At 40.2% G+C, this 25,428-nt stretch overlaps 1 protein-coding gene across 1 annotated transcript in view; it reads left to right on the top strand.

Moving 5' to 3' along the window:
- ACBD5 (acyl-CoA binding domain containing 5) overlaps nucleotides 1–22,380 on the top strand; it is a 41,267-nt gene extending 18,887 nt beyond the window's left edge. Inside the window, 8 exon segments of the mRNA XM_035729246.1 lie at nucleotides 13–216; nucleotides 1,502–1,608; nucleotides 3,369–3,420; nucleotides 3,423–3,629; nucleotides 7,078–7,277; nucleotides 14,185–14,229; nucleotides 14,553–14,662; nucleotides 20,343–22,380. Coding sequence (XP_035585139.1) covers nucleotides 13–216; nucleotides 1,502–1,608; nucleotides 3,369–3,420; nucleotides 3,423–3,629; nucleotides 7,078–7,277; nucleotides 14,185–14,229; nucleotides 14,553–14,662; nucleotides 20,343–20,355 — 938 coding nt within the window. The 3' untranslated portion in view covers nucleotides 20,356–22,380.
- Nucleotides 22,381–25,428: the final 3,048 nt, after the last annotated feature.

Raw genomic sequence — 25,428 nt, 5'->3', positions numbered from 1 at the left:
TTCTTATAAAAGATAAGAAAATGATGAAGAAATCTGCAGACCATAAGAATTTGGAAATCATTGTTACTAATGGCTGTAATAAAGACAACTCTGCTCAGGATACACAGAATGACATTCATGCCGGTTCTTCCTTGAATGGCAGAAGTGCTGAAGAAATAAAGGCTGTAGATGAAAACTTGGAGCAAACTGGAAAAGATGCTATGTGCATTCTTCAAGGTATTGTCCCATCATAATTATCTGTCCAGCTTCTTTCCTATGAATGGAATACTGTTTTCATTATTTTAGGATGTTTAGGAGCAGTTTAGAATTTAAAAACCTCTTATTCAGGAGGCACCTGGGTGGTTCAGGAAGTTGGGTGTTTGACTCTTGATCTAGGCGTGGGTCTTGATCTTGGCGTCGTGAGCACACATTGGGCTTTGTACTGGGCAGGAAGCCTACTGAAAAAAAGAAAGAAGGAAGTAAGGGAGGGAGGGAGGGGAGAGAGAGAGAAAGGAAGGAAGGAAAGAAGGAAGGAAGGAAGGAGTTCCCATAAAAATCTCTTATTCAGGAATATCTTAGGGTTTATTAATATTATAAGGGTGTATAGCTTTGAAAGATAGTGGAATTAGGGGCAACTTTTATATTTTTATTGAGACTTTTTTATTGTGTTGCTTGGCATTTTAAAATAAAATTTTGAAAAAAAATTTTTTTAAAGATTTTATTTATTTATTTGACACAGAGAAACACAGTGAAAGAGGGAGCACAAGCAGAGGGAGTGGGAGAGGGAGAAGCAGGCTTCCCGCGGAGCAGGGAGCCCAATGTGGGGCTTGATCCCAGGACCCTGGGATCATGACCTGAGCCGAAGGCAGATGCTTAACGACTAAGCCACTCAGGCGCCCCTAAAATTTTGAAATTTTTAACTTTTATTCCTGATGTTTCTTTTAACCTAAACTGTGATTATATGATGGCTTTGCTTTCCGTTCAGCAAGATAAGTTATAATCTTTTCATATCTTAGGACTCTAGGGGTGAGCCTATAGTATGTAGTTGATGAATTATGAACACTGCTGCAATTCAGTCAAGAAACCAGGAAATAGGGGCGCCTGGATGGCTCAGTTGTTAAGCGTCTGTCTTCGGCTCAGGTCATGATAAAAATAAAAATAAAATCTTAAAAAAAAAAAAAGAAACCAGGAAATAAACTTACTTAATATAACAACTGAACTTGTATAGTTGCATACCAATTTAGGCCTCCTAGCTGGTAGTCAATTTTCTCTTACAAGGTTATTAAGTTTTGTACAGTTTGATATGGACAGTGTCATTGTGTAATTACATGATAAACTATAATCTTTTCAAATAAAAATTATCAACTAAATTTAGTTTTGTTAAGTTAAAAGAAAAAATATGGCTTAATAAATCAAATTTGTCTTCAGTATGAAAATATATGAGCTGATAAATTTTGAGAATGAAATAAATGCATTTTTCTTCAATTAGAGAATAATTCTTCCATCATTTGTTCATTTTTAGATGTAAATGATGATCATGTTGAAGATGTTTCAGGAATTCATCATTTGACAAGTGATTCAGACAGTGAAGTTTACTGTGATTCCATGGAGCAACTTGGACAAGAAGAGGTAAAAATGACATTTTTTAATTGGTAAATTTTCAAAGTGATATATCGGAATTCAGTGTATAACTTCTTTTATTTATTTTTTACTTTTTTATTTTATTTTTATTATTATTATTTTTTTAGAGAGCATGCATGTGGGAGGTGGGGGGAGGGGCAGAGTGAGAGGGAGGGAGAGAACCTCAAGCAGACTCCACACCCAGTTCAAGCCTGATGTGGGGCTCAATCTCACAACCCTCAGATTATGACCTCAACGAACTGAACCACCCAGGCACCCTGCATAACTTCTTTTTTTTAAGATTTTTTAAATTTATTTATTTGACAGAGAGAGAGACAGCGAGAGAGGGCACACAAGCAGGGGGAGTGGGAGAGGGAGAAGCAGGCTTCCCGCTGAGCAGGGAGCCCAACGTGGGGCTCGATCCCAGGACCCCGGGATCCTGACCTGAGCTGAAGGCAGTGGCTTAATGACCAAGCCACCCAGGCGCCCCCTTGCGTCTTTTAATAGCAGATGTACACGTTCATCACTTTGAAAATATACCTATAAAATGTTTAAACATTTGTATTTAAAATTATTTTTGTGATTTTAAAACTATATAATATTCCTGAATATCAAAAAATATTTAAACATTGTCATTTATCATATATTTATATTTGTAAATACTCTGAGGGAGGTGGGATGGGGAGACAGAGGGTAAACTCTTAAAGCTAGTCCCTATGTTTGAAACATTGATTGACAGTCAAGAAAAGTGAATAATTTTCAAATAAATCTGTTCTTCACACTGACTTATTTTTTAAAGTATAATTAACATACAATATTATATTAGTTTTAGGTGTACAACATGTTGATTCAATGATTCTGTACATTACTTACTCGGTGCTCACCACGATAAGTATAGTTACCATACAACTCTATTACAATATTGTTGACTGTATTTCTTATGCTATACTTTCCACCTCTGAGACTTCTTTATTTTCCAGCTGGAAGTTTGTAGCTGTTAATCCCCTTTATCTATTTCACCCATCCCTGCCACATCCACCTCCCCTCTAGCAACCACCAGTTAGTTTTCTGTATTTAAGAGTTGTTGGCTTTTGTTTGCTTTTCAGACTCCACACATAAGTGAAATCATACAGTATTTGTCTTTCTCCGTCTGACTTATTTCACTTAGCCTAATACCCTCTAGGTCCATCCGTGTTGTTGAGAATGGCCAAATTTCATTCCTTTTTTATGGCCAAGTTACTTAGTTCATATCATTTCATCTAGGAAGCCTCCACTCAGCCCCAGTACGGCGCCCCTCGCGTGAGTTCCTGTAGCGAGCGCCCATTGTCTGTCTTTTTCATAACACTTATCAAACTATGTTGTAGTGATCTTAACTTCTTTCACTCCCTTACCAAGACTAAGAAGCCTCTTGCAGACAGAGATTTTTAACTCTTATCCTTAGAGTTTAGCATAGTAACTAGAATAAGAGTAGACATTTTTAACCGTCTGAGCCACTCAGGTGTTCCCAAGATTAGACATTTTTTAAAAAATCTCTTGGATGAATGACTGACCCATGAGAACAATTCATTGTCAAAACTACTCAAGTCTTTGCTCACGGCTAAATCATTTCCATCCCGTTTCTTCCCGACACATAGGAAGCAGTAGATGAATACCGTTTTAGAAAAATATTTCCTATCATAACATGAAAAAAGTTTTATAAGAACAGTAATTCTATTATCGTAAAAATTTATGTTTATAGTTTTTAACTAAGTATTGTTTTAAATTTGTAGTCTTTAGACAGCTTTACATCAAACAACGGACCATTTCAATATTACCTGGATGGTGATCCCATCAGCCCGTGGAAAATTCTGCTTTTCCTGAAGAAGGATCTCCTGGAAATGGCAACATTGGGGAACTGCAGGTGGTAGCCATTGAAGGAAAAGGTGAAGTAAAGCATGGAGGAGAAGATGGCCGGAGTAACAGCGGAGCACCACACCGTGAGAGACAGGGTGGAGAAAATGCGGACTGCCCTAATGTCAGAAGAGGGAGAGGTGTGTATTCTTTTTTGTTCTCACTGACTCTTTATAAACGAATTAGTAAAACGGGAAAGTTTCAGATGGGAGAGACGTTAGAACTAATCCACCTACAAAGGAGATGTTAAAAATTATCCTTACATAACATTTGACCATTTTTCTTTATGCATGGTTCTCTCCTTAGATTCTACAAGGCATAGTAGTTTGGTCTCTGAAGGTACCGGTTGGGGGGTGGGGAACATCCCTATTTCTCCATCTTTCATGCAGTTTTCTGAGGTAGCCAAATTTATGTTCTGTCACCCCCCTTCCCCCGAGCAATTGCTTACAGGTTCCTCTAGCTGCCTTTCTGCTTTTATTTGCTACTGTAGGTAAAAATTTGAATTCTGTCTTTTCCACATTTCCTTACTGAAATGAAAAGATAGCTGACAAATCAAGAAGTAGAGATAAAGAACATTTAACAATACAAAGGTAAACATTAAGAATAGTACTGTGATCAGGTAACAGAATAGAGTTGAATGGGGAAGAAAAGTAAGTATGTATTAATTTATAGTTGTTCATAGTTAGGAATGAATGGATACTGTCCAAAAAGAGAATTAACGGAAAGATAAATACCATATGATCTCATACGTAGTCTAAGAAAAAAGACTAAGCTTATAGATAGAGAATAGATAGATTGATCATTGCCAGAGGCAGAGGTGCAGGGGATGTGAAATGGGACAAGGGTCAAAGATAAAAACTTCCACTTCTAAAATAAGGAAGTCATGGGGATATGATGTACACCATGGTGACGATCATGAATCATACTGTATTGGGTATTTGAAAGTTGCTAAGATAGTAAATCTTAAAAGATACCACAAGGAAAAACAATCTGTAACTGTTTGGTGACAGATATTAACTGGACTTATTGTGGTGATTATTTTGCAATATATACAAATATTAAATCATGATGTTATACGCTGAAAAAAAGGAAAATCCCTATATAATTTCATGAGATCATAAAAAGTGAAAGGATTATCTGTGTGTCCAGTTGAAAAAAAATCTGCATAAAACAATTGAAGACATAGGAGGAAAAAAGAGAGAATTGATGGTATTAAGAAAATTATTGTTTAGGGCTCCTGGGTGGCTCAGTTGGTTAAGTGTCTGCTTTCAGCTCAGGTCATGATCCCAGGGTCCTGGGATCGAGTCCCGCATCGGGCTCCCTGCTCAGCGGGGAGTCTGCTCCCTCTCTCTCTGCCCCTCCCCTCTGCTCGTGCTCTCTCTCTCTCTCTCTCAAATATATAAATAAAATATTTAAGAAAAAGAAAGAAAATTATTGTTCAAACACTAGCCATTTGAACACGTACCGAATGGTAAATATTTAACGAAGAAGAGAAAGATCACAACCTATTACTAGAGCCTTGGATTCAGGTCCCTTTCTTTAAGCAGTTTACCAAAATTGTATGTATGAAAGGCTTCCAATTTATTTTTTTTTAAGATTTTATTTATTTATTTGAGAGAGAGAAAATGAGAGATAGAGAGCATGAGAGGGAAGAGGGTCAAAGGGAGAAGCAGACTCCCCGCTGAGCAGGGAGCCCGATGTGGGACTCGATCCCAGGACTCCAGGATCATGACCTGAGCCGAAGGCAGTCACGTAACCAACTGAGCCACCCAGGCGCCCGAAAGGCTTCTGATTTATAACCTGACTTCACCCCACCTATAAAACACCACAACTCCCGGCAATCACAGGGGTTCATAAAAGTGCCAGACCCTGAAGTTAAGCTTCACGAGCTTCACAGTAAATCTGCCTCAGCATTGAACAAGTATTATTGAGCTGTTCTTTGTCAGGCTCTGTTCTGGGTTCCTGGGGATGCTGTAGAGAACGAGATAGTCCCTCCTTCCACAGAGCTCATGTTCTAGTAAAGGGGAGCTGACAGTGAATAAGTCCATAATTCAGATTGGTTGCAAATGTGATAAGTGCTCCAAAAGGAAAAAAATGAATCGTTGGATTGCGTGACTGGCGGTGGGGATTACCATCACATGGGAATGGTCTGATTAATCCTGTCTTTGTGAAGGCTGGTTTGAAAGCTGACTGTGACATAGGATATTGTAAAGTGAGCAGAGATGGGACTAATTCTCTAGAGCCTTCCTTACCCTCCAACAGGCCCTCAGTCTCTTAGGGATATCTCAGTCTCTTAGGGATGCAGGAAAAAACCAAGCCTCCAACCAGATTTCCCACTTTTTTCCCCCTTGCAAATTCCATACCAATAGCTGAAGTGGTCCTTTCCTGAAAGCTGAAGAACCACTTCAAAACTTACTTCCTTTCAATACAAGAGTAAAGTCTTGAAATGGCATAAGCACCTCGGTGTTCTCTTTGGGGTTTCACCTGGTAAACAGCCCCAGTTCCGTTTCTCTAGCAAGATCACTTTTACAAAAACACTGCTTGATGCAAGGTCACCTTTGGGAATCCTGCTGCCGCTCTAGGGCTCCAGGGTGCCACAGGGCAACGAGGTAAACAGTTTCCTATTTATTATTTAAAACAAACAAACAAAACTTACCCGCTGTATTAGCAAACAGATAAGAACTTGTAATATTCCATTTCTGCACAGTAGTACTTTTTATATGCTGCAATGTAAAACTGTTACAGCCTTTCTGAAAAATAACTTGGCAACACTCATTGAGAACCTCTACAAAGGGGCGCCTGCATGGCTCAGTGGGTTGGGCATCTGCCTTCAGCTCAGGTAATGATCCCAGTGTTCTGGGATCGAGCCCTGCATCAGGCACCCTCAGTGAGGAGTCTGCTTCTCCCTCTCCCTCTGCTCTTCCCCCTGCTCATGCTCTCTCTGGCTCTCAAAAAAAAAAAAAAAAAAGAAGAACCTCTACAGAGTTGTCATCCTTTGACCCAGTAATTCTTCTTTTTTGATTCTGTTTTTCCTAAAGAAATCAGAAATTTGGGCAAGAATTTATTTTTTTAATTTTTAATTTTTTTTAAAAGATTTTATTTATTTATGTGACAGAGAGAGACACAGCAAGAGCAGGAACACAAGCAGGGGGAGTGGGAGAGGGAGAAGCAGGCTTCCCACCGAGCAGGGAGCCCGAAGTGGGGCTCGATCCCAGAACCCTGAGACCATGACCTGAGCTGAAGCCAGACACCTAACGACTGAGCCACCCAGGTGCCCCATTAGTAAGGAATTTTTGAGAATGCACCCCAAGTATGTAAATTATGTGTGAATTACATGCATTTCGTCATGTGCTAGTGTAATAAGTACATTATAAAACCTTAGCAAGAAAAACATTGAGTATATTAATACAAATAGAAGCTTATATATCTACTTCTTTTCTCTCTGTCTTTTGTGTACTTCCTGATTGCTTCCACTCCACTTTGGAGATTTAGAACTCAAAGAAATAATAGAGGAAAATGAGTAAAACGCACTATTGCTACTTCTATAAGAATTATTTAAAACTCCCTTATTTTGCTGTCTTAAAATAGGGCATAGACTGCCACACATGAGCGAAGGACCCAAGGGTCGGCAAGTAGGAAGCGGAGGTGATGGGGAACGCTGGGGCTCCGACAGAGGGTCAAGAGGCAGCCTCAATGAACAGATTGCTCTCGTCCTCCTGCGCCTGCAGGAGGACATGCAGAACATCCTTCAGAGACTTCATAAACTGGAAACACTAACGGCTTCGCAGGTGAGCTTTCGAATTTGTGTTCCTCCACTGCCGATCCTGTAAAACAGCAGATAAGTGTAATCTGTGTTGATCAGATTTACACAAATCAATGTAATGTAATGATTTTTAAAACAATAAAAAAGACTTAGGAGTGCTTGGCTGGCACAGTCGATAGAACATGTAACGCTTGATCTCTGTGTTGTGAGTTCAAGCCCCATGTAGGGCAGAGAGATTACTTTTAAAAAATAAAGTAATTTTAAAAAATTAAATAAATACTTTTAAAAAATAAAGTAATTTTAAAAAATTAAATAAAAAGGACCTACGTTTGAAAATATTGTTTACTTAAGAAAAGACTTACCCAGGGGTGCCTGGCTGGCTCAGTCGGTAGAGCATGCGTCTCTTGATCTCAGGGTTGTAAGTTCGGTCCCCATGTTGGGTATAGAGATTACTTTAAAACAAAACAAAACAAAATCTTGAAAAAAAAAAAGGCTGACCCAAAAGCGAACTGCCACTTAATAAAAAAAGTTTTCTAGTGTAAAATTACCAGTACCATGTTGGAGGTAGAAGTAGGGTAGCTTAGTATTAGAAGGATAAGTGCTGTTAAGGGGCGCCTGGCTGGCTCAGTCAGAGAGTGTTGGTCTCTTGATGTTGGGGTTGAGGGTTCAGGCCCCATGTTGGGTATAGAGATTACTTGAAAGCAAAATATTTTTTTTAAGAGTTTTTATTTGAGAGCGAGAGAGAGAAGGGGGGAGCCACCCAGGAGCCCCAGGATTGTTCAGAGAATTAAGTAAAATGCATAGTACAGTGCCTGGAACACTCATGTGACATTTACATATTGTCACATGACATGATGATGGTGATGATAATAGCAATGATAGTAAGCCAGCTTGGTTTCCTCCCTCAGGAAGTTCACAGCCTTAGAGAGGACCTCACTTAAATAATTCTCTGTCTTCATATTTTCTTTGCAATGGTTGCAACTGTATGGGATTTTTCCTTTCAAAAATCTTTTCCAAAAAATTCAGTAGGGGCGCCTGGGTGGCTCAGTCATTAAGTGTCTGCCTTCGACTCAGTTCATGATCCCAGGGTCCCGGGATTGAGCCCCACGCCGGGCGCCCTGCTTGGCGGGAAGCCTGCTTCTCCCTCTCACACTCCACCTGCTCCTGTTCCCTCTCTCGCTGTGTCTCTCTCTGTCAAATAAATAAATAAATACAATCTTTAAAAAAAAAGTCAGTAATCCTTATTTTAATCTAGCCATAGAATGGTAAATAGAACTTCTAAATATGTAAAAGCCACTGATACCAACAAAAATTCATTGCTCGACTAAACTTTTGTCAGACTCCTGCACTTTCTCTCAGGCCATCTCTCCACTTCTGCCTTGTAAAATCCAGTTTTATCAAGAGCCCTGCTCCGTCAGTTGAACCGGGCGGGCTCCTCATCCTCCACCAAGCCCAGGTGTTGTCTGAGATCACCCTGGCTCGTCTTCAGCACGAATCCTGTTAGGTCGGTTTAGCCAGAATCTTCCTTACCCTGATGTTTCCTGTTAGGAATTTTCCATCCACCGATCCCAGCCCTACTCCTTGATACGAGTATCAACGCCCATGCTGCATTGGGAGTTGAGCCCCCTCCGTCTCCCCCTACTGTAGAAGTCCCTATGCTCATAGTGATAGCCCCTCTTCCATTGAAGAAAATCTTCCTTCCTGTGCTTTCACACGTGTCACTGATTTTTTTTTTTAACAACGTGTATGGATAAATACCATTAAACCAAAAAGTCATAATGTTACTTATACAGCTAGTGCCATGCTTAGATGGAAGCAAGGGTCCTTGGGAATCTTCATTTACCTTTCCAGACCCTTTATTACTTAGAAAAAAAAAATCTGCTAAAAGTTAACATTTAATTGTTCTGACTCTACCTTAGTATTTGTTAGTAGTTGCTGCTTTAATGAGAATAGTGTCATCACATTGGGATTTGGTCACCTTGAATTCCATTGAAAATCATGCGGACTAATGTGACCTTAGTTAAGTCAGCATATACCAGGGATCCCAATTTTGTAAATCTATCCTTTATTCTGAAGAAAGTGCCATAAGGTAAATCTCCCGGTTAAAAATTATTATGCCTTGGGGCGTCTAAGTGGTTCAATCGGTTGAGCATCTGACTCTTGGTTTTGGCTCGGGTCATGATCTCAGGGTCGTGAGATCGAACCCCATATCGGGCTCCACATCGGGCTCTGTGCTCAGCAGCAGTCTGCTCAAGATTCTCTCTCTCTCTCTCTGCCTCTGCCCCTCCCTGCTGCATGCTTGCTCGTGCGCACTCTCTCTTTCAAATAAATAAGTAAATCTTTAAAATATATCGTTATGCCTGCAAGGTACAATTACAAATAATACCATAAAGATCATTCCCTTGTCTAGATTCTTTCAGCACTTGCAATTTGATTATACTCTTCTTTAACACCTTAATGGTCTGTGAGGTCTAATGCAACATCTGGAGGCAACTAATTTAGTTTTACCTGTAAGGTATAGTCATCCTGGGTCCTGGGGTCCTTGAGATCATATGACTTCTAACAAGGAAATTTAAAGCCTGTCTCCTCCTTACCACTTCCTGCTGTTGGTTCAGTTTACAAGCCTCTGTGCTGTACCTCAAACTTGCCCGCAGGCGCCCTCCCACCGTTGGTCTTTGCACTTGCTATTCCTCTGTACTGAAAATTGTTCTCCTTAACGCCCCCACCCCGCCCCCCCTTAGCCACAGAGCATAGTTCTCTTTGTTTAGGTCTTTGCTCCAGTGTCAGCAAAGCCTTCTCTGACCACCCTATTTTTTTTCTTTAAATTTTTTATTCTTATGTTAATCACCATACATTACATCATTGGTTTGTGATGTAGTGTTCCATGATTCATTGTTTGTGCATAACACCCAGTGCTCCACGCAGAACGTGCCCTCTTGAATACCCATCACCAGGCTAACCCATCCCCCTACCCCCTCCCCTCTAGAACCCTCAGTTTATTTTTCAGAGTCCATCGTCTCTCATGGTTCGTCTCTCCCTCCAGTTTAGCCCCCTTCATTCTTCCCCTCCTGCTATCTTCTTCTTTTTTTTTCTTAACATATATTGCATTGTTTCAGAGGTACAGATCTGTGATTCATCAGTCTTGCACAATTCACAGCACTCACCATAGCACATACCCTCCCCAATGTCTATCACCCAGCCACCCCATCCCTCCCACCCCCCCACCACTGCAGCAACCCTCAGTTTGTTTCCTGAGATTAAGAATTCCTCATATCAGTGAGGTCATATGATACATGTCTTTCTCTGATTGACTTATTTCACTCAGCATAACACCCTCCAGTTCCATCCACGTCGTTGCAAATGGCAAGATCTCATACCTTTTGATGGCTGCATAATATTCCATTGTGTGTGTGTGTGTGTGTGTGTGTGTGTGTGTGTGTGTGTGTGTGTGTATACACCACATCTTCTTTATCCATTCATCTGTCGATGGACATCTTGGCTCTTTCCACAGTTTGGCTATTGTGGACATTGCTGCTATAAACATCGGGGTGCATGTACCCCTTTGGATCCCTACATTTGTATCTTCGGGGTAAATACCCAGTAGTGCAATTGCTGGATCCTATGGTAGCTCTATTTTCAACTGTTTGAGGAACCTCCATACTGTTTTCCAGAGTGGTTGCACCAGCTTGCATTCCCACGAACAGTGTAGGAGGGTTCCCCTTTCTCCGCATCCCCGCCAACATCTGTTTCCTGCATCCCCGCCAACATCTGTCATTTCCTGACTTTTTAATTTTAGCCATTCTGCCTGGTGTGAGGTGGTATCTCACTGAGGTTTTGATTTGGATTTCCCTGATGCCGAGCGATGTTGAGCACTTTTTCATGTGTCTGTTGGCCATTTGGATGTCTTCTTTGGAAAAATGTCAGTTCATGTCTTCTGCCCATTTCTTGATTGGATTATTTGTTCTTTGGGTGTTGAATTTGAGAAGTTCTTTATAGATTTTGGATACTAGCCCTTTATCTGATATGTCATTTGCAAATATCTTCTCCCATTCTGTTGGTTGTCTTTTGGTCTTGTTGACTGTTTTCTTTTGCTGTGCAAAAGCTTTTTATCTTGATGAAATCCCAATAGTTCATTTTTGCCCTTGCTTCCCTTGCCTTTGGTGATGTTTCTAGGAAGAAGTTGCTGCGGCTGAGGTCGAAGAGCTTGCTGCCTGTGTTCTCCTCTAGGATTTTGATGGACTCCTGTCTCACATTGAGGTCTTTCAACCATTTTGAGTCTATTTTTGTGTGTGGTGTAAGGAAATGGTCCAGTTTCATTCTTCTGCATGTGGCTGTCCAATTTTCCCCACACGATTTGTTGAAGAGACTGTCTTTTTTCCATTGGACATTCTTTCCTGCTTTGTCAAAGATGAGTTGACCATAGAGTTGAGGGTCCATTTCTGGGCTCTCTATTCTGTTCCATTGATCTATGTGTCTGTTTTTGTGCCAGTACCATACTGTCTTGATGATGACAGCTTTGTAATAGAGCTGGAAGTCCGGAATTGTGATGCCGCCAGCTTTGCTTTTCTTTTTCAACATTCTTCTGGCTATTCGGGGTCTCTTCTGGTTCCATACAAATTTTAGGATTATTTCTTCCATTTCTTTGAAAAAAGTGGATGGTATTTTGATGGGGATTGCATTGAATGTGTAGATTGCTCTAGGTAGCATTGATATCTTCACAATGTTTGTTCTTCCAATCCATGAGCATGGAACGTTTTTCCATTTCTTTGTGTCTTCTTCAATTTCTTTCATGAGTATTTTATAGTTTTCTGAGTACAGATCCTTTGCCTCTCTGGCTAGATTTATTCCTAAGTATCTTATGGTTTTGGGTGCAATTATAAATGGGATCGACTCCTTAATTTCTCTCTCTTCTGTCTTGTTGTTGGTGTATAGGAATGCCACGATTTCTGTGCATTGATTTTATATCTTGCCACTTTACTGAATTCCTGTATGAGTTCTAGCAGTTTTGGGGTGGAGTCTTTTGGGTTTTCCACATAAAGTATCATATCATTTGCAAACAGTGAGAGTTTGACTTCTTCTTTGCCGATTTGGATGCCTTTGATTTCTTTTTGTTTTCTGATTGCAGTGGCTACGACTTCTAATACTACGTTGAATAGCAGTTCTGACCACCCTATTTAAAATTGCAAGACTTGGGCGCCTGGGTGGCTCAGATGGTTAAGCGTCTGCCTTCGGGTCAGGGCATGATCCCGGGGTCCTGGGATCAAGTCCCGCATCAGGCTCCCTGCTCCTTGGGACCTGCTTCTCCCTCTGCCTCCCTCTCTCTCTCTGTCTCTCATGAATCACTAAATAAAATCTTTTAAAAAAATTAAAAAATATATAAATTAAAAATAAATAAATAAAATTGCAAGACTCTCCTCTCCAACATGTCTCATTTCCTCTCCCTGTTTTTCTTTTTCTTTCTTTCCTCCTTCCTGTTTTATTTTTCTTTATGGTGTTTATCATTACCTGATATAGTGTATATTTTACTGATTTATTCATTATTATTTGTATCTCTCCATTACAGTATAAGCTCCATTAGGGCAGCACTTTTTGTCATTTTGTTCCCTGTTGCATTTCTAATACCCAGAGTAGTAACTGGTACATAACAGATGCTGAGTAAACATTTACTGAATGAATGAATGAATGAATGAATGATCTTAATTTTCATACCATTTCTATGAAGTTATAATAAATGGAGTAACTAGAGTAATAAGTTTCCAACAATTAGTATAAGGAAACTTGTTTTCTGGATGAGCCAAGTTGGAATATAAATTTCCTAAATTTGAAATTTTTCTGCTTAGTTTATACATCTCATTGAAAAACTGACAGTATTCTTTCCCTCAGGAAAGGTAACTATGTGAGGTGAGGAATGTGTTAATTAACTTGATTATGGTAATCATTTTACAATATGTATATGTATCAAATTGTCACACATATATATTAATTATATCTCAAATTATATCTTTTTTTTAAGATTTTATTTATTTGACAGAGAGAAACACAGCGAGAGAGGGAACACAAGCAGTGGGGGTGGGAGGGGGAGAAGCAGGCTTCCGCGGAGCCGGGAGCCCGATGCGGGGCTTGATCCCAGGGCCCTGGGAACATGAGCTGAGCTGAAGGCAGCCGCTTAACCGACTGAGCCACCCAGGCACCCCTCAACTTATATCTTTTTTTTTTTATATCTTAATGAAGCTGGAAAAAACTTTAAAAATAAACCTACAACACTAACAGTTCATTTCTCATATTTATCATACCTCTTGTGCTATAACTTTTCGTAAATTTTCAAAACAGATCTTTGGATATGATTTATTATTTTTTTTAAGATTTTATTTATTTATTTGACAGAGAGAGAGATAGCGAGAGCAGGAACACAAGCAGGAGGAATGGGAGAGGGAGAAGCAGGCTTCCTGCCGAGCAGGGAGCCCGATGCGGGGCTTGATCCCAGGACCCTGGGATCATGACCTGAGGTGAAGGCAGACACTTAAGGACTGAGCCACCCAGGCGCCCCATATGATTTATAATTTTAATAATAATCAAGGCTGCAGTTCTCAGATGTGTTTGTAAATTGGTAATTTTTTTGGAAATTAAAGAATAAGAAAAGTTGATTAGGTAATGGAATAACAGTATAAAAGAAGTAATGGTTTAGATTAGTTTGAGGTTTTATTTTGAAATTTTATATAATTTGAACTATAAAATATAAAATGTCAAAAGTATTTATTTGGCTAGCAATTTTAGGGACCTTGTTATTTGGCCAGTATGGGTTTTAGGACAATTGAAGCATGGTTAGCAGAATAAACTAATATTTTAGCTTTAAAAAAAAAAAAAGGAAATAGGAAAATTACTATTTTTTTCTCATTTTGTCCAAGGTAAATCACTTTCATTTGTATTTATAGGCAAAATCGTCAACATTACAGACCAGTTATCAGCCTCCCTCACAGGTAAGAAATTCTTAAGTCTAAGTCCCAGGGTTTCAAATGACTTAAAATAAATTTAGGTATACAGGTTCTTAAAGTATTCCAAATGAAATCTACCCTCTAGAGCTTTGAAGTTAAAATATACTTGTTATGTGTTTAAATCTAAAAGTACTCCTGGGAATCTACTTACTGAATTATGCTCTGAGGTACAGAATACCTCCCTTCTGTATAGCAAGACTGACATTTGTTATTAAGTTTTATATTTTCAAAATTATGAAATAGTATGTTTTTATGTTTATACATGCAATGTGTAATAGACTGGTGACCAGCTTATTTTATTTTCTCAGAGACCATCTTGGTGGCCCTTCGAGATGTCTCCTGGTGCATTAACTTTTGCTATCATATGGCCTTTTATTGCCCAGTGGTTGGTGCATTTATATTATCAAAGAAGGAGAAGGTAATGTAGTTTTATGATTGACAATAGTTTGCAGAGTCTTATAATCTATAGTAGACAGAGCTTTCAATAGCAGTGAAGAGGATAGGTCTGTTTTATAGATGTATTGTCAGACTGGCCATTCTGTACCGATCCCGAGACTGAACTATCTTGGAAATGATACCTAGTGGATTTCTAGTACCTGTTAGACTTAAAAAAATTAAAGTCTGATGGTTATTTTGGGCTCTTTGCTAACATTAAAGGACCACAGACAATAGGTAGGGAAACAAATAATGCCTGCATGCTCTTTGAACTGGACATTGACATTTCAGAAGACTTTTAGCCTGGTGTTGACTATCTCTAGAAATAGAGATTTTTCTAATTTGAGGGCCAATATTCCAGTTTGGGATGCCAGGAGATACCTCAGATAGGCCTGAGAATAATAGATTGGGATCCTTGAAAGGGCTCTGAGATTGTCTAGGTTAGGAATAACCTGAGGCTCAATCTCTTGGGTTCATTAAAGCATTTTTTTTTTTTAGACACTACGTAAACTAAATTACTTCGCATGGCTGGGCATATAGACCATCGTTTACCCCACTCATGGCCTCACTTACTATGTTTTTGGTGTTTTCATCACCATGTCCCATTAAATAACAACAGATGGGGAGAAGAAATAGGATATTTGATAATTTTAAGTGCCGTCTTAAATATGTGCAATAGAGACACATTTTTAAAAATCTACAAGTTTAAATAATTAATGGGTATGCTGTTCTTCTACCAAAGAACCCAAGTCCCTAATTAACTGTATTTGCTATCAAAAGCGGAAATGAGGCATTCGCCCTTCTCTTCTCTGGAAGGGGTAAACAGCACACTAGTTAACATAAGTGCTCCAGTCATAATACCTGATGGCAGAGAAACCGAAATGCATCAGGATTTGGGTGAATCCTTTTAGTCTTCCCGTTTTCTGCTTATGTTAAGACAGTTTGACTTATGTTCGTAAGAGAACTAAATAAGTTCCGTGGTACATTCATGTTCTTGGAATACACCCGCCCACTTGAAAAAACTTGAGTAGGAGTTCAGAAACAAAAACTGCTCTCACACTGTTATTTACCTCTTTTCTAAGTCATTTGTATAGATGTCATTTCAGCTGTGTGGAAGGTGGGTGGCAGGGTTCGATAAACCTTAGTTTAAGTCCTTTCTTTTCTTCTTTTTACACATTTTACATTTCTCCCATGACGGTCGGGTTTAGTGCTACACGGTGGGCTTTTTTTTTTTTTTTTTTTTCAGATTTTATTTATTTGAGAGAAAGAGAGTGAGCGAGGGAGAGCATGGAGGGGAGCGGGCAGAGGGAGAGGGCGAAGCAGGCTCTCCACTGAGCAGGGAGCCTGACGGGGCTCGATCCCAGGGCCCTGGGATCATGACCCGAGCCGAAGGCAGATGCCTAATGACTGAGTCACCCAGGTGCCCCTCACACAGTGTTTTAAATTTTAATTTCCCTAATAAATGGAGAGAAAAAGGACCCAACGTTTTCTCACTATTTCGTAGGAATGCTAGATTCAAGCAACAGGACACAATGGCCCTGAAGTTAGGTGTTGACATAATTGGCAATGTATTTCAAAGTTCCTTTTCATGTTTCCTTTGTTGAAAGTTGAGGATTGGAGAGTAGAGAAATTTGGCACAAGACAAAAACCCTAACGCTTACTTGGGTTAATAATTTATGTTATGCTTAAGTTTGCAGCAGCTTATCACTTTATTAAAGATGGAAAAAACAATGACTTTGCTTCAGCAGTCACCAAAAATTGCAGTTTTTCCAAAAAAAATTTTTTTAAAGATTTATTTATTTATTTATTTGACAGAGAGAGAAAGACACAGCGAGACAGGGAACGGAAGCAGGGGGAGTTGGAGAGGGAGAAGCAGGCTTCCCGCAGAGCAGGGAGCCCTACGCGGGGCTCGATCCCAGGACCCCGGGATCATGACCTGAGCTGAAGGCAGACGCTTAATGACTGAGCCACCCAGGCGCCTCCTAAAAGTATTTTTTTAAGATATTCCTTCCTGTTAGACATCTACATCATTTCTCCTAAGTATCCCTTTTGATTGCTTACAGATGCCTCTGAATGGAGAAACTCTTACCTATTTTTTTTTAAGATTTTATTTATTTATTTGATAGAGATAGGGAGAGGAAGAGCACAAGCAGGTGGAGTGGCAGGCAGAGGGAGAGGGAGAAGCAGGCTCCCCGCTGAGGAAGGAGCCTGACGTGGGGCTCGATCCCAGGAGCCTGGGATCATGACCTGAGCCGAAGGCAGCCATTTAACCAACTGAGCCACCCAAGCGCCCCACTCTTAACCTATTTTTTTTTTGATGTAATGTTCCATAATTCATTATTTGCGTATAACACCCAGTGCTCCATGCAGAACGTGCTCTCTTTAATACCCATCACCAGGCTAAACCATCCCCCACCCGCCTCCCCTCTAGAACCCTCAGCTTCTTTTTCAGAGTCCATCGTCTCTCATGGTTCATCTCCCCCTCCGATTCCCCCCCTTCATTCTTTCCGTCCTGCTATCTTAACCAATTTTCAATACTCTACTTTGTTATTGTTGAATCTTCATCAAGTTTTCAGTATGTTAAGTGTTTAGTCCTTCCAAGTTACCAACTATTTAGACTGTGCAACTGCATTTTGTTTTAAAGATTATTTATTTATTAATTTATTTGACAGAGAGAGAGACAGAGAGAGGGAACACAAGCAGGGGGAGTGGGAGAGGGAGCCCCACGTGGGGCTCGATCCCAGGACCCCGGGATCGTGACCTGAGCCGAAGGCAGATGCTTAACGACCGAGCCACCCAGGCGCCCAGTGTGGAACAATTTTTAATCTGACGGTTATATAGGAATGGAAACTAGAGAGCAGTGTGTATGGTTTGGAAGAGATGGGTTCTGTGTTAGAGATGAGGAGAAAGATCCAGAAATCCAGTTGGAGTGGGAAAGGTGTGGAAAGGAGTGGGTATGCCCTATCCTTAATAGGAACCATCCTATGCCTCAACCCCTCATACAGTGTCTGTGGGCTTTCAATAAATGTGTGCTGAGGGCATGACTGAAGGCCCACTATTTGTAGGAGTTCACACTGAAGTACCATATGATATAGAAAGCTTTCGTTTTATTTATTTATTTATTTTAAATGGGTTTTTTCCCCATTTTAGTTAATAAATATGCACCTGGGTACAAACACACTGAGAGAGTTCCATATATATGTAAAATAAGTAGCTATTTGCGGTAAGCTTTTTGAAAAGATGTTTTGTTTCCTTGAACATTAAAAGTAATGTGTGAGGTCCACTGCTTGATTTTTGTTTCCCCCCCAGTGCAGAAGAATCTAAATTCAAAAGTAAATTACTCGTGGGGCGCCTGGGTGGCTCAGTCGGTGAAGCATCTGCCTTCGGCTCTGGTCATGATCTCAGGGTCCTGGGATTGAGCCCCACATCAGTCTCCCTGCTCAGTGGGGAGTCTGTTTCTCCCTCCCCCTTTGCCTGCCACTCCCCCTGCTTGTGCTCTCTCTCTCTGTCCAGTAAATAAATAACATCTAAAAACAAAATTGTATTATCACTCTGCAGCAGATCAGAAAAAAACCAAAAAACAAAAACATTTTTTCTGAATGTGGTATGAAGAGCAACACCTACAGACTTCTTGTCCAAAAATTGGCCCTGCGCGGCCTCTGTGGTTCTGCCTCTACCCAGTTACCCAACCTGACCATTCTAATAAAATTATCCAGGAGTACAATACTAAAAGCAGCCCTATTAAGTCCAAAAGACTACCCTTAAGCTATTACTTTGAAGGGAAGGATGTTTGTAACCGCTTTTCTTTATCATCCTGCCCAGGTTAATAAATATGCGTGTAGTTTCTTGGGGCACTGAGCTTTCAGTAGCAGGTTCTAGGAACTAGGTAGGTGTGGGGAGGATTTCTGCAGGAACACTTCAGGTGGAGCCTGGGGCAGATGGTCCTGCCTCAAAAAGTCCAGGCTTCTGAGGAGGGGAAAGAATCCATCAGTCCAGCCGAGCAGATCCTTGAGCAGGCAAGGCGAAAGGCATAATGTTTCCCTCTACCCTTAATCTGTTGTTTTCTGTAACTTTTCTTCTCTTATCACACCATACCCTACATTTGCAAGTTAATTTAAAAAGAAAAAAGGACAAAAAGATCTCAGGAAGAGCCTTGAAAAACATTCTAAAGTTCTGAAAATACTGATGGGGATTTATGTCTATTTACCTATTACAGGAGAAGATTGAGGATTAGAGAGTTGTGTGCTTTTTTGTAAATCTGCAAAGGATTTTGTGTAGGAATCTACATCACGTGGGTTGTTAGTGTCGCTAACTGTTCATGCACCTTCCAACTAACATTTCTGCTAAAACCTCACTCGGGCTGTTAGTCTTCAGAACCAACCCGCAATTGTGGGACGCCTTGGTGGCTCAGTCAGTTACGCATCTGCCTTCAGCTCGGGTCATGATCTTGGGGTCCTGGGATCCAGCCCCAGCCCCACTTTGGGCTCCCTGCTCAGTGGGGAGTCTGCTTCTCCCTCTCCCTCTGCTCCTCCCCCCAGCTGGTGCTCTCTCTCTCTCTCTCTCTCTCTCTCTCTCTCTCTCAGATAAATAAATAAAACCTTTAAAAAAAAGAAGTACCACCCACAATTCTGTTCTGGCTCCAGGGGCTTTTTTTTTTTCTTCATGCCTTGAGGGCTGTCCTTATGTTACATAATATGAAAAATGATCTGCTCATTTAAAATGTCACTCCTGCCAAGGAAGTGTACGTAAGAGGTTTTCTACAGAAGATAAAGTCTGATGGTATTATCTAAAATATCACTCCTGCCAAGGAGGTTGCATAAGAGCATTTCTGCTGAGGTGAGGAATGAATCTGTGATGAGAACGTTCCAGGCATTTTGGCATCTTGAGTTGTGGGGCGGAATAGAGATTTCACCGCTGTGGGACCTTTCCCAGACCTCAGATCATACGCGAATTGTTTTGTGCTAACAAGCCCACCCTTCTCTGATCACTCGTTCATTCTGCTATCACTAAAACTGTCACATTATGCCTTTCCAAACTTAGTTTATATATCTCCCTCTCACACCCAAGCTAACCTGAGAGCTCTTCTGAGAGCTGAGAGCCTGCCTCATTTATGTTTGAATCCTCAGTGCTTGGCACAGTGCCCAGAAAGTAACAGACACAAAATATATGTTGATTTTTTTTTTTTTAAGATTTTATTTATTTGGTTGACAGAGAGAAAAGAGCGCATAAGCAGGAGGAGCAGCAGGCAGAGGGAGAGGGAGAAGCAGTCTGCCGTCTGAGCAGAGAGCCTGACCCCAGGACCCTGGGATCATAACCTGAGCCAGAATCAGACACTTAACCAACTGAGGCACCCAGGTGCCCCAATATATGTTGATTAAATGAGTAGTCTAGGTTGTATATCTATCAACCTTTTGTAATCTTACTCAGCTTTTTTTGTTTCAGAACTTTTCCAAGTTATAAATTAATTCCCAAAACTCTGAATTGCATTAAGCCAACTAGAAAAGGATGAGAAGTAATTTCTTAAGAACTGTTGGTAATTTTATGGTTTGATTCTGAATATGAATATTATTGTTATCATTCAAAGAATTCTCTGGTATGGATGTGTTTTGTATTCAGGTTGCATTTATATTCATAGGAAATTGGTTTTTACTTTGTTTTTAAAGAAAACTGAACTGAAGAAAATGATATTTTCCCCAAGAAGACTACTGGGCCTGAATGACCTCAGAATGAAATGGAACTTCCGTGGAACTCACAAGAAATCTTAGTTTGTGATGATTACACTTCTTTTTGTCGTCAATAGTTTGGTTTGTGTACATATATACATATATATATATTTTGCACTACACAAATGATAACATTTTAAGGACTAATATTGCTGATACTTGAATCATTAATCTCAACTAGGTTATAAGTAGCATACATAGATTTGCCCTACCCTTGAACTTGAAGGACATTAAATTATTAATTATTGTTTGGTAACATGTTTACCTGATTATCTCCCATAGAGAACTATAAGCTGCTTTTCCAAGGTACAGTTGTGATAATGAGTTGAGATTTATAACTGGATATTTTTAATTTTCTAAATTAACTATGAGAAAGAATGCAAACCAGGAGTGAATTTCAAATGAGATTAAATCAACTTTCTGTCTTAGTCACTGAATTGCCATGCCAAGGACTAGAAAACTCCTGGAGAATCTTCTCCACATCCACTCCTCGGGCTGCCCCGAATCCTTCCTGGGCATTCACAGCACTGACTTTAGTGTTTAGGCGCCCTTATTACAAAGTAGAGCCCTACATCCGAGGCGTACTTTTTCCAAACGAACGCAGACTAGACATAACCTGCTGACAGGAATGATGAAGAACCGGCTGCAAGTAGGCCTGGAAGTACACTCTGAGCCTGTAGCTCATTGGTAAGATTTTCTCCAGCCGTATACATTTATTCCTTTGTAATCGCTTTTCTGTAACTGAGGATATCTTGTTTCTGCTTCATAGGGTGCTTTGAAATATAAAATGAAAACTTATTTATACTGTTTTTACAAAGGTCAAAAAGGAAACACATGAAAATCACTTTTCTGCAACTGGTAAACTACGCAGACTGGACTCCTAACCTCTTAGTGCCTCCGTTTCTCTCTCATTCAAAGGCATATAATTCAGTTACTTCATTTTTTTCCCCAAATAACTAGAGATCCGTTTTCCCTTCGGGGTATAATATTTGAGATATACCTATTTCACAGGGGTAATGGAAGGATTCGCAGGCTAGCAGGCCATATGCTTCCATATGAGTAAGGCACACCCAACTAACGTAAACTTAAATGTCCCCCGTTTACACTAAAAAGAAGACTGTAATTTAGATCCTTGAAGGCTTTGTTTGGAATTATTCTTCCTATATACCTTCCAAAACTCCATTTATTTAGATGTACCTTGTACTGTAAAGATTTCTCTCATTCAAAGGCATAGTAGCAAATAATTTTTAAGCATTCTTGGTATGTATGATGTTGGGTTCAGCATCATGTGTTCAGAGTGTTTTCAGTAAGAAAGTAATCCATCCCTAGGATAGAGGGTGATTCTTTGTTTGCTTGAAGAAAAAAGTATAAGAATATAATTTGCTTTCCCCAGACTCTTTTTTCCTTTTTTTTTTCATGTAACTTGGTGTTTTTTATTTTTTAATCACATCTTGACTAAAATGTGTCTATCTAAAGGGATTACCAATATTTGCTTTTTAAAAACTGTTCTGTAGGTATTTGGGGAAAAAAATGAAGCAAGTAACTGAATTATATGTAAAAATAACATTTAAACCTGTGGATCAGGGATTATTTTCAAAAATTAGGTATCAATTTGGTATCAGAAAGTGGTGGCTTTTCTCTTTAGCAAATCAGTTAACTAAATGCCAATTAAGAATGGAAGCAGAGGTGATTCATTACAGGCACTGGGAGGTGACTGACTCCTAGGGATAACCATTTTTTTCCTATTCCAAAGTCTTATTTTATAGTTTGAAAAGCACTTTGCACACAGTTCTTGTATATACAAGTAAAGATGTAATTATGGGATATAGTGTGACTGCTTTGTTTAATAAGAACCTCATTTAAAATTTTAAATTGACAGCTGGTTTTTTTTAATGATCTACTTCTTTTCTGTTTCTTTATTGTAAAACTACGTTAAAAATAAAAGGTTAATGAGAAGTGCTATGGTTTTTATTACTTGTTACTGCTAGAAGTACATTGATTATAAAGGATTAAACGAGCAGAAATAGTGGGAATTCATAGAACGTAATCATGCCTCTTTCGGAATAAAGCCATGCTATTACATACAATTTCATAAAAGTCCCAACGTGGGATAAAGTAGAACTCCTTTAGTCATTTGGTTAAGAATGTTATTGATCCAGTCAAAGTCTCAGTTTCCATTCTTTCACCAAATAGCTAGCTTCCCCCAGCCACTCAGTGCACCCTTAATCAGCAAAGACATCTTAAATACACACAGTTGGTCTTAGGTGGAATATGGTGAGAGAAGTTTGTGTTTTTTGGTTTGTTTTGTTTTGTTTTTTCCTAAAGATTTTATTTATTCATTTGAGAGAGAGAGAGCGCACAAGCGGGGAGGGGAGGGAGAGGGAGAAGCAGGCTCCCAGCCGAGCAGGGCGCCCGACTCGGGACTCGATCCCAGGACCCTGGGATCATGACCTCAGCCGAAGGCAGACGCTTAATGACTGAGCCACCCAGGCGCCCCAGCTTATTTCTTTTTAGCACTGACTCATATTTGATCGTATGGATGCACCACAGTTTATTTATCCTTCCACCTATTGAAGAACATCTTGGTTGCTTCCAAATTTTAGCACTTATGAATAAAACTGCTGTCAACGACTGTGTGCAGGTTTTGTGTGGTCATACTCATTTGGGTAAATACCAAGGAGCATGATTGCTGGATCACATGGTAAAGGTATGTTAGGTTTTTTTGGGGGGGGGTAGTGGAGAGAGAGCATGAGCGGGGTGGGGAGGGGCAGAGAGAAGGAGAGAGAGAAAATCCCAACAGGCTCCACGGCCAACACATTGCCCAATGTGGGGCTTGATCCCACAACCCTGAGACCACAACCTGAGCCAAAATCAAGAGTTAGATGCTCACCGACTGAGCCACCCAGGTGCCCCAGTATGTTTAGTTTTATAAGAAAGTGCCAAAATGTCTTCCAGAGTGGCTGTACTATTTTGTATTCCCACTAGTAATGAACAAGAGTTCTCGTTTCGTGTCTTTGCCAGCATTCGGTGATGTCAGTGTTTAGGATTTGAGCTGTTCTGAAGGGTGTGCAGTGGCACCTCGAGATTTCATTCTCTTTCTCTTTGAATTACAGCCTGTAAGGTTGATACTGTAGAGATCTGGGCCATCTATCCTGCAACTTGGAGGAGGCTGAGATAATAAGGCCAACATCTGGACCTAAGAACTTAGACCCCAGTCAGATACAGCGAATTCAAGTGAACTCTGGAAACACTACCCCTCTCTTTATACAATTTGTTTACATGGATTAATAAATTTCCCCTGTTACTTAAGGTAGTTTCAATTAGGTTTCTGACACTTGCAGCCGGAGACCTGACTAGTGTAGGCACCTCTTGATTCTCCGGACGGATGTGGTGTGCAGGCTTTGGAGCCGGACTGTCTAGGTTAGAATTGTGTGCAGTTATGGGAAAATCACTTAAAACTTGTGTTTCAGTTTCCTTGTATATAAAATTTGGATAATAATGTCATAGGGTTAATACATGTAGTATACAGAGAACAGTGCTCAGGACCCGGTAAGTACTTAGTAACTGATAGCTATTCTGCTGGCACTATCCTTTTGATTATTTCACTATCAGTCCTTTTACAGAGGTAGGACGAGAAGACATAAAATCCAATTCCCTTTCACAGGTTTTGAAAGTGCTATAAAAAAGATAGATACTGGAAATGTCAGTGCAAGGGTACAGACTTTTATTTATTTATTTATGTTTTAAACAAGAGCCAGTCTCCTCCACTTATCCTCTGGATATGATCCCTTTCCTCAAGGATTTTTACCATATTTTTCTTCCCCGGAAGCAACTCCTTTCATCACTTTTGGTTGATTTTGGGGGGGCTACTTACCTCCAAGGTCCTAAATAATATGTTTGAACTGCTATTCTTTGATCCTTGTGTTAGGAATTGTATACTTCCCACTACCGAAATTGAAGATCTCATTATTTTTCCTTCCTTTACATTCATTGCTCACGTGTATCCTTTTCATTTCCCCACCTTTGCAATACTGCTCGTCAAAACTGAAGGGTCTAAGATCTTATGCTACCAGGAAGCTAGCAAGTTTGCCTGGCACAGTTTTATGGATGCTAGTAGAACGAAGGAGGGTTTATTATACATAGCAATATTAGCAGCGAGAGTATCGGCATTTTGGTACTGGTGCTCCCAGCCCCAAGCCCCACAGGGTGACACAGGAGGTCAGATGGCACCTGCACATGCAGTGGGGGTGCCTTACAGGAGAGCAGCCCTGACTTTAGGGAATGCGAATCTTTTATTTTTTTAAAAGATTTTATTTATTTGACAGAGAGAGGCAGAGCAAGAGAGGGAACACAAGCAGGGGGAATGGGAGAGGGAGATGCAGGCTTCCCGCGGAGCAGGGAGCCCGATGCGGGGCTCGATCCCAGGACCCCAGGATCATGACCTGAGCCGAAGGCCGACGCTTAACGACTGAGCCACCCAGTCGCCCCAGGAGTATTCTTTTCTTTATACTATACTATATGCAATATCCTTTAAAATCTCTCTGGGGATACTAATGATAATACTTTTGAAGTTTTCTCTCTGTGTGTAGACTCTGTTGCCCTCATTACTTTTTCTCCAAATTGTTTTGGTCTATATAGTTAAAAAGACTTTCCTCAGGTATCCAGTAATCTTGGTTGTTTGGTCATATTTGTGAGTAAGAGACTACAAAGCTGATTGGAGGCTCTCAGTGGGGCTTAGATACACTAGGCTTCACTGAAGGGCTTTCTGTGTAAGCCGTTTAAAGTTGGGGAACATCCATGTCACATCTTTGGATTTCTTTTTCTTTTTTTCTTTTAAGTAAACTCTATATCTTAAGTGGGGTTCGAACTCATGACCTGGAGATCAAGAATCACATGCTCTGCTGACTGAGCCAGCCAGGCGCCCCATCTTTGGATATTTTTAAAGATCTCTTGAGCTGGTTAAATTCCTGATAACACTCTACTTATCTCGTGCCTAGAGGGTTAGATCATTTCTATCTACATTCTG

This window comes from Zalophus californianus, chromosome 9 (genome assembly GCF_009762305.2).
Source record: "Zalophus californianus isolate mZalCal1 chromosome 9, mZalCal1.pri.v2, whole genome shotgun sequence".
Classification (NCBI taxonomy): domain Eukaryota; kingdom Metazoa; phylum Chordata; class Mammalia; order Carnivora; family Otariidae; genus Zalophus; species Zalophus californianus.
This window is presented reverse-complemented; position numbering and strand designations above follow the sequence as displayed.